Source organism: Sinocyclocheilus anshuiensis, unplaced genomic scaffold, assembly GCF_001515605.1.
Source record: "Sinocyclocheilus anshuiensis isolate Anshui unplaced genomic scaffold, SAMN03320099.WGS_v1.1 scaffold732, whole genome shotgun sequence".
Classification (NCBI taxonomy): domain Eukaryota; kingdom Metazoa; phylum Chordata; class Actinopteri; order Cypriniformes; family Cyprinidae; genus Sinocyclocheilus; species Sinocyclocheilus anshuiensis.
In genome coordinates, this window is record NW_015554133.1 from 68,941 (window position 1) to 79,258 (window position 10,318).

The 10,318-nt window shown below is 40.5% G+C and overlaps 1 protein-coding gene across 1 annotated transcript in view; it reads left to right on the forward strand.

Moving 5' to 3' along the window:
* Positions 1 to 7,050: 7,050 nt before the first annotated feature.
* Positions 7,051 to 10,318, forward strand: part of LOC107670332 (prostaglandin F2 receptor negative regulator-like) — a 33,369-nt gene continuing 30,101 nt past the window's right edge. Inside the window, exon 1 of the mRNA XM_016462907.1 lies at positions 7,051 to 7,347. Coding sequence (XP_016318393.1) covers positions 7,257 to 7,347 — 91 coding nt within the window. The 5' untranslated portion in view covers positions 7,051 to 7,256. The remainder of the gene's footprint in view (positions 7,348 to 10,318) is intronic.

Below are 10,318 nucleotides of genomic sequence, written 5' to 3' on the forward strand. Positions count from 1 at the left end.
ATTTTATAATGCCGTCTTATTGCTCTTCTTCCTAGTAGGTGCATTTTCAAAATGTTTTCCTGATGAATCATGGACTCCTGCTCAAAGTGATAAATTAATATAATGACATCACAAAAAAAAAAAAAACAACAACAACAATAAACCCGCGAAACTGTTGTCGTTCCATCCTGACGGATGACAGCTGTGACAGCTAAGTGGAATCCCGGAAAATAAACCGTGGAACTTTGACCAATGAGAGAACAGTTTACTCGCGCGTGACTCGTATTAACAAATTTGGTCCGTTTAGAAACATTGCCGGGTGAAAGCGAGCCGCACCAAGAATAAAAAGCAACATTGTAATAATTTTAATCCCTGTTTCGGAACAAAGCAATCGATCTACAGGTGTGAAAACACTCTAAGACTGAATGCACAGATCCATACTGATACACATCCAATATTTTTGTTTATGTTCACTTATGACATAACTGAATGTGTTGAAGTGAAAACTCATGAATGTGATATTTTGACATATTGTTGTGTGTACTGAAGCCAAAGTGCCATACTTCTGTGTCTGTTTCATTCTGCGTCTCTTTCGCAGCTCAATATGCTCGCAATTCTTTTTTAGTATCAAGCACATCCAGCAGGAGACTCTATATTACTACAGATACGTTACATAATTTGACTGAGAGCAAGGGGGGCCCCTGGTGGTTTGGGGGCCCTAAACAACTAACATATTTTACGTATAGGAGGCATTAAACAAAATTACAGGTAGAATTACATTTACTTCAAGCAAGTCATTAGTGTGTCCACACCTCGTTTACATTTTTGTGTGTTTTTTTTTTTTTTGAGTGTTGATTATTATATCTAAAAACAAATAGCAATTAATTGTAACCTTTAATCATAGAAATGTGCAAGTAATAGGGCTCCCTATAAGGTTTACACCATTAGCTGAGGTAGACTTTTTATTAGCTGAAACTGAATTTATTACATTTTATGTTTATTCTACATAATATTTGAATGTTAATTATATATGTATAAGGATTTAAAATGTTTTAATAATCATAATACTTAAATTAAAAAATATTAGAATTGAGAATATTTTTAAAATGTAATTTATTCCTGTGATGTCAAAGCTGAATTTTCAGTATTACTGTTCAGTGTCACATCTGGGACATCTTTAAAGAAGAAGCAACTTACAACAACCACACAGACATAGAGGAATATACTGAAGCTGTTACTGCTTACATCTCAATGTGCACTGATGACGTCACACACAGGAAAACCATCACTATTCGGGCTAACCAGAAACCATGGTTGACAGGAGAAGTGCACAAGCTTTTGAGGGCTCGGGACGCAGCCTTTAGAGCTGGTGACACTGCAGGCCTGGCAACAGCAAGAGCCAACTTGTCCCATGGAATCAGGGAAGCAAAACAACAATACAGCAATACAATATCTCAAAATTTCAGCAACACCAGAGACACACAGAGTCTCTGGCAAGGCATCCAAACTTTAACAAACTATAAAGCCCTACCAACGACCTGTGACAGTGACATATCTCTGATTAACTGCCTCAATTAATTATTTGGCCGATTTGAGACCCAAAACAACACAGGCACAGAAGATCCCACCTTTCCCACACGAGCAGGCTGTGTCTGACCACAGAAAGCATGAAAAAGACCCTCCTGAGGATCAACCCACGCAAGGCAGCCGGACCAGACAACATACCTGGTCGGGTTCTAAAGGACTGTGCTGAAGAACTCAAGCATGTACTAACTTTTTTAACATCTTGCTGAGTCAAACAGTCGTCCCCAAGTGTTTCAAGGCCACCACAATAATTCCAGTCCCAAAGAAGCCGCACCAATCCAGCCACAACGACAGCCGGCCCATTGCACTGACCCCCATCATTATGAAGTGCTTCGAGCGACTGGTCATGCAGCCCATAAAATCCATTCTTCCTCCCTCCCCCGTTCCAGTTTGCATACAGAACCAACAGGTCCACAGAAGATGCCATCTCAGCTGCTCTCCATTCAGCCCTTACACACCTGGAATCCAAAGACTCCTATGTGTGAATGCTATTCTTGGATTTTAGTTCAGCATTTAACACAATCATCCCACAACAGCTAATAAACAAACTGAGACACTTAGGATTCAACTCCCCTCTCTGTAACTGGGTGCTGGACTTACTATCGGAGAGACCACAAAATGTACGGGTTGGAGGAAAAACATCTAAGACCGTCACACTAAGTACAGGGGCACCACAAGTGTGCGTACTCAGCCCGCTGCTCTTCACCCTGTTGACCCATGATTGTGTACCCAGTAACAGTACCAAGCACATCATCAAGTTTGCGGACGACACGACTGTAGTGGGTCTCATCACCAACAACAATGAGGCCAACTACAGGAGCGAAGTGAGCCGACTGGTCCAGTGGTGTAATGGCAACAATCTCTTCCTCAATGTGGGGAAGACCAAAGAACCCCCCACTAATCATCAACGGTGCCGTAGTGGAGAGGGTGAGCAGCACCAAGTTCCTAGGGGTGCATATCTCTGAAGACCTCTCCTGGATGACACACCACATCGCTGGCCAAGAAGGCTCAGTCACGCCTCTACTTCCTCAGCAAACTGAGGAAAGCATGAGTCCCACCTCCCATCATGTGCTCCTTCTTCCGGGGCACCATTGAAAGCAACCTCACCAGCTGCATCACAGTGTGGTACGGATGCAGCACTGCATCCTGTCGAAAGACAGTGAATGCAGCCAGCAAGATCATCGGTGTCTCTCTGCCCTCCCTTATGGACATCTTCCACACCCGCCTCACTAGCAGAGCCATCAGCATCGCTGCTGATAGCTCACACCCGTTAAACCTCCACTTCAGCCTTCTGCCTTCAGGGAGAAGGTACTGGAACCTCCAGGCTTGCTCCACAAGGCTTCGTCCATCAGGCTGTCAGGAAGCTGAACTCTGTCCATTACCTACCCCCTTCTTCCACCTACTCCTGAACTTTAAAAATCTACAGTTCCCCCCACATTTCTTTCATTGCACACAGGACACTTTATACTCTCTGCACTTTACAGTCTTTTGCACTAATGTCGTACTGCTGCTATCTATCTTGTAGCTTACAAATGCCTTTATACTCAGAACTTCAAAATGTTTACATATTTTGGATGTATATTTGCACTTTACAAATTGTTTACATATATTTGGACTTCATGTGTAATTATGTGTGTATATATATATATATATATATATATATATATATGTTTAGTACAAGTACACTGCTGTTACCTGCATACAAAAAATCTGTTTATATTGCACTGACTGCGGATATTTTTATTTTTATACAAACTTCTATATTGCATTGACAATGTAAACACTTGATGAGAGAGAAGAGAAACAGTATTTCGATTCCTCTGTATGTCTGCACATATGGTGAAACCTTGAAACCTTGAAACATGACCTTTCAGAAATCATTGTAATATGATGATCTGGTGCTTAAGAAGCATTTATTATTTACTATTACTATTATTAACTTATTATTATAATGAATTTATCATTTATTATTACTTATTATCGACGTTGAACACAATTGCACTGCTTAATATTTTTGTGGAAACCTTGGCTTGATAATTTTCAAATACAAACAAAGAAAATAATTCCAGTTATAGGGTAGCTTTACTGTAGTTTAACAACTAACTCGGCTACTTAAATTATGAGTTTATGAGCAACACCGGACAGATTCTCCTGCTTAACTTCCACTTCCAAGAAACACGTAGATTATCAGCACTAGAGGGAGCTTTTGGTCAATCTATGTTTGATTCACAAAATTTAAAGGGGTCATATGATGTTGCTAAAAAGAACATTATTTTGTGTATTTGGTGTAATTAAATGTGTTTATGCGGTTTAAGGTTCAAAAAACACATTATTTTCCACATACTGTACATTATTGTTTCTGCTCTATGCCCCGCCTTTCTGAAACGCGTCGATTTTTACAAAGCTCATCGGTCTGAAAAGCAAGGTGAGCTGTGATTGGCCAGCTATCCAGTGCGTTGTGATTGGCCGAATACCTCAAGCGTGAGACGGAAATGTTACGCCCCTACCATACTGTGATGATGCCCTGTCAGGCCGGAGCAATGATTCAAAAGAAAGGAAAAATTGAAATCGCATCATATGACCCCTTTAAGTCTGCATTTGATATAGACATTACAATAGTTTCTCTACTTTCTCTATCTCTCTTCTTTCCTCAATAACATCAGTACATCAGTATATCACTTTCATTGTGAAATAACAGCAGGTCACAACAAAGATATCAAGTATTTGGTCTGCAGATATGAGCAAGCTTATCCATCCACACATTTTGATCATATTAAGATGCGGCAGAACAACTTAACTCTCTGTTCTGTTCTGCTCTGCTCTGCTCTGTCTATTCTGTTATGTACGGTCAGGAATAGCATGACTGAATGCAGGGAGTATTAGTATTTAGGTTTGAAATTAGTACAATGTGGTCAATTTCCTAAATGAGTGAGATTATAAATAGATCAAACTCAGTACTGGTGAGAACATTATGAGTTTGATTGACAGCCCACTGTCGTTAGTCACCATCACAGTAGTATTCATGTTTGCATATGGTATAATCTGGGTCGTGCTGTGCGGTAAATTCAGCACAGAGCCAGCTAGCTGGTCTTTTGTTATGTAGGCATGTCTGAAGGGTGTGCTGTGTTTGTTCTGAAAGCATTAATACTGGGAGGAGCTATTCTCAATGAAGGTCTGAAGGACTGTGTAAAAGGAGTGTGATTGTACCTTAACGAATTTTGGCTTTATGGTCATGCTGTGCGTGCGTGTGTGTCGCAGTAGGTCACTGCAGTGTGACTGAGGTCCTGAGCCAACAACCATATGCTCTGCATCAACAAGTAAAAATAGTAGCACATACAACGACTTGAACACAAGTGCTACTCACTGTGGCTTACCAAAAGGTACAGTGACCTTAAAATTTCACTGAGTCTTAACCCATGCTCACCTCATCACCTGACCTCTCCATAGCGCCATCCTGAGTATTTGGGATGTTTGTACACACATTCATACACATAAATGTTTTAATATTTTTATATGTTTGTCTGTCTCTGTGTACACAGTGTATGTACACAGATATACATAAGCATTTACAATGGGGTCCACCACTCATGATAATGCATCTATTGTGTATTATTTTCTATTTTAATACAATATTATTAATTGCAAATTATGTTATCATTTGCATTAAATGATTTAGTAGATTCTTTTGTAGATTTAGTATATTTGAATTAAAACATCTTACCAATGAGGAACATCAGCAACGGTTTTTCATACAGTATTCACAGTATTACAATGCTGAATTGCAAGAACAAGCTAGAATTGTACAGAAGTTATAGAGCAGAAATTAAACGCATAGAGGACAAAAAAAGTTGAAAAAGTTTTGGTAACACGTTTTAATTGATGTGAGCTTAATACTCCAACTGAAAAAAATGCAATGTTGTATATGGTTACATTTTATTTTGATGGTACCCTTAATCAATAGACTATAAGCAACTTTGCAACTACATGCCAACTAACTCTCATTAGAGTATTAGTATGCTCAAGAATGGTAGAATGTAGTATGGTAGAATAAGTTGACGTACTTGCAAAGACACTTATAGTCAGTTTATCTGTTGGTTGCCCATCACAATAAAGTGTTAGCAAATATTTACAGTAGCAGACATACTAATACTCTAATGACCGCTAGTTGATATGTAGTTGCAGAGTTACTTATCAACAGCTTTCTAAAGGGTACCATCAAAATTATCAAACTGATATTACAATAAAAATAGTTCAAAGGAAATGTGTCATATTACACATTCATCTGATCTGATATCTGATTTGATGGCTGTTTGAGAGAAATTATTATTATTATTATTATTATTATTACTACTGCTTATAAGTGGTCTTTGACCGCTTTAAGTAAAGTAGCATAAGAAAAATGGCAAGATATGAGACTTATAATACATTATAACTATGAGAAATATAATCCATTGTAAAAGTGGATGCAACGTGTTCATTGTGTTATAAATCATCATACTCTTAAAAGCTATAACCACAAATAAGTAAATATTATAATATATTAAAACTGTTCTTATGAATATTCATGAGATGATACAACATATTATAAGTTTTTTTATAATGCATTATGCATTAATTATAATGCCTTAAGAATACCCTTATAATGTATTATAAATACGGGCTTCATAGAAAGTGTTACCAAAGTTTTTTTTTAAATGTTTTATGGTTTTAGTTTATAAGGGCACACGAACAAATGTGTGTCTTCGGGTGTTTCTTAAATGTTGTGGAAAGTGAAGGTTCTGGAAAGTGACTATCTACTTAGGAATTAAAAAATCATATTTTGCTTTAATAACAGCAGCACATGCAAGAGCTGCATGAACTCTATGAGTTTGTGTAAAACCTGATTATGCTGCATGATTTGAGAATTATCCCAATTGCATTTTGTGCTTCACTCAAAGCAAGAAAATCTGATGGTGCAGATTGTTGATTGGTGCATTTGATAGTGACCTATAAGTGCAGAATTTAAAAGACTTCATATTCATTTTACAGCATAACTTGCCTTTCCATTTAAAAAAATCTAAATCATAAAACTTTGAATTCATTCTAAGATGGAAAAAAAAAAAAGAATTTCCGAACTTTGGTTTTCACTGTATTTATGTATTAATGTATGTAGGTATGCATGCAGTCTATGAATGATAAAAAAAAAATTAAAAGAGCGGATATTCAATTACTTTCTCTCAGAGATGAAAGGACAGATAGGCTAATGAGGACGATTTCTTGCCATAAATGATTCATTCTGCACCGTTCTGGGAACATGTGAGGGTAGAAGTGGGTGGTTCGGGGGTCTCGCTGGACGTTTTGAGTTATTCTGGGAGATAATTAGTGCCTGTATTTTGCCTGCACTGTCACGACTCAGCGCTGCGCAGCAAGGGGTGAGGCGGTACTCCACCTGCGGCGAACAGCACGGCAGTGTCCCCTGCCTTATCCAATAGAGGGAAAATATCCACACACACACACATCCACTTCCGGACACGACTGTGCCAATCCAACCCTCTGTCCTGAGTGTTATCATGCAGCATGCGCAGATGTACCAGCATTCACAACGCTAAAGGACTAAACAGCGCGACTCTCGCAAAACTCAATTCAACTTTAGGAACGGGATAGACTCGTTCACCGCTCTCACGGGAGGTTTTCACACTCTCTGGCCGGTTTGAATGACAAAGGCGATCCCGTGGGAAAATCACCGCCTTCACAAAATGGATAAAGGAACGGGACTCCGTCCTGTGATTTTGATTATTGCTCTTGGTAAGTTGACTAGTTCTTGATTAAGAAACGCCTGTACTCATTATTTTAAGATAACAAGTAGGCTTGGTTTATTAAACGCGTGTGTTTGCATTTAATTAGTTTAGATAACAACAAAAGCGTTATAGACACACATCGTGTCTTTATTGTAAACTCTTAATATGGTTGTTTATTGTATTATTTTATGACAGAATTCAGCTTGATGTTTTTCAGATCGACCTCAAATTTCAGTCAAATTCTAATTCAGTCTAATGAGAACAATCTTTGCTTATCAGTTTATATAGGCCATTTACTGTTAATAATATAATATTACATTGGTCTGTTAATGAGCTTAAGTTTTTTTTTTTCTTTTAAGATTTATTGCTTTTTTGCTCCCACTGTAAATCCCCAAACCCAACCTTCAGAGCTAAGTTACTGTGTCTGATGTACAGTGTGAATGCTCCAGGTCTCAGTTGTCTAATATTGCCTACATGCCAACCGCCGGAGTGTCCCTTTCGAAAGGGAACTCAACGCTGCGTCCTCTAGAGGGCGCTAGGGGAACGCCTTCAGCGTGACCTGTGTCTGAAGCATGAATGAAAAAACGACAATGAACTTGACATTGGCAGGTGGAAGCCCATGACGTAAGCAAATGAGCGACTGCGAGTATAAAAGGAGCACCTGTGGAATATGTCATCCTCTTTTTTGTCTTCAGGGATCCTTGTTTCTGGAGTGTGATTGGTAAGAAAACGATGTCTGTTGTGAGACGCTTTAGGAGATGTGCAGATCCGTGTCAGCGCTATCTGACACCAGATGACGCACACAACCTTTGCGTTATGTGTTTGGGCGAAGAGCACGCGCGTTCTGTTCTCGAGGGAACGGAATGCGCTCATTGTGAGCAGTTCTCAGCGAGAAAGCTCCAATCTCGTTTGTCCCTTTTTTCGAGGGAATTGGGACAATCATCTGCCCCCCGCGGCTCGGGTCCTGCCGCTGCTGAGGCAGCGAGGAGACTGAGATCGTGGGGATCGCAGATGGAGCTGGCTGATGAGTTCGAGAGAGGGTTTAATCTTTCGCACTCGTCGGCGGTTGCCGAGGGTGGACTGCTGGGAGAGGATGTGTTGTCACTTACATCCTCTGATCCAGCAGGAAGTGCTCTGTTGCAAAGTGAGCAGGATCTGGCTGATGAGGGTGGAGAGGATGTTTCTGAGCCTTCTCAGTCTACCTGCCCCGCGTATGATGAGCTGTTGGAGGTTATGGATCGCGCCACTGCGAGGTTAGATCTGCAGTGGAGGCGCGAGAAAGGGGAAATTGTTCGTGGCAGACTGGATGAGCGATTTCTTTCTGGACATAACCGCCCAGCTCCCGTGAGCCTCCCATTCCTTCCAGATCTCCATATTGAGATCGAGAAGGCATGGGATAAACCATATTCAGCCCGCATCCATCAATACCAGCATAAGTCTAATTATGCTGACATCGAGGCTCTCGTTTAAGAGAGTCATGCTGCTGAAGCCTCCGAGCACCGCGTAGGCGGAAATGTGGCATTGAGTGTAACTAGGTCTCCTCTCATTTTAGAGAGTCGTTATGCTGAGACCTCCACTCTTCAGGGTTCCCCTACCAGGGTTGAGCGTTGTTAGGTTTCCTCTCGTTTAAGAGAGTCATCTTGCTGAAGCCTCCACTCCCCAGAGCTCCACTTAGGCAGTAAATATGAGTTGTAGGCTCTTTCTTTTTGAGCCGCACTGACGGCCTCTGGCGCTGAGTGTAGTCAGGTCTCCTCTCGTTTAGAGAGTCGTTATGCTGAGACCTCCGCTCTTAAGAGCTTCTAAACTAGGATTGAGTGTTGTTAGGCTTCCTCCCATTTAAGAGAGTCATTCTGCTGAAGCCTCCGCTCTCCAGAGCTCCGCTTAAGTCATTCTACTGAAGCCTCCGCTCTCCAGAGCTCTGCTTAGGCAGTATCATTACTTCATAGGTTCTTGGTGAGCCTCGCTAACTGTCTCTAGCGCTGAGTGTAGTCGGGTCTCCTCTCGTTTAGAGGGTCGTCATGCTGAGATCTCCACTCTTGGGAGTTTTTCTACTAGGGCTGAGGGTTGTTAGGCTTCCTCTCGTTTAAGAGAGTCATCCTGCTGAAGCTTCCGCTCTCCAGAGCACCGCTTAGGCAGAAATATGGGTTCGTAGGCTCTCCCCTTTTGAGCCTCACTAACTGCCTCTGGCGTTGAGTGTAGCTAGGTCCCCTCTCACGTTAGACAGTCGTTAGGCTGAGACCTCCACTCTTAAGGGTTCCCCTACCAGGGTCGAGTGTCGTTAGGCTTCCTCTCGTTTAAGAGAGTCGGAACCATGGTTACATGCGTAACCTGAGACGTTAGCTTCTAATTTAGGGCTGTGAAGTGATCCAGGGGCTAGTTCGGGTGTAAAATATGTTTACTGCAAGCAGATAGCGCAAACCTATTTTTCAAGAATCATGTTTACCTATATTAGTGGTTCTTATGTGGTTTTGCTTTAGGACTCTGGGCGCCAAAATGTGCAGTTTATCATACAAAAGTAACAAAAATGGCCTTAACATCAAACAATTACAATTTATTAATGTTATTTATAAACTGTGCAAGTCCAACAGCATTCGAACATTATTAATATGAGACACAATAGAAAAACTTGCCTATTTCATTTAAAAGTGTCCCTTGAATTTCAGTTTTCATGCTCTAAACTGCTAATTCACCAAAACTGACTAGTCTAAAACCTTGTGCCATGTGACAAAAAAAAAGCCAAAGCCAAATTTGACTTTTGACGTCAACAACGAAAGATACGAGAAGCATTTTCTTCCTTATACAGGGCTCTACGCTTACTTTTCTTTTTAGGAGCACTTGTGCTCCTAACTTAAAAAATTTAGGAGCACGTTCAAAATTTTAGGAGCACCTTCTAAACAATAATCCAAAATGTTATCAAAAAGTAGCCTTCCCATTACGAGGTGATATTTGACTCCTCTAACTTTATTAAAAGTATGTCA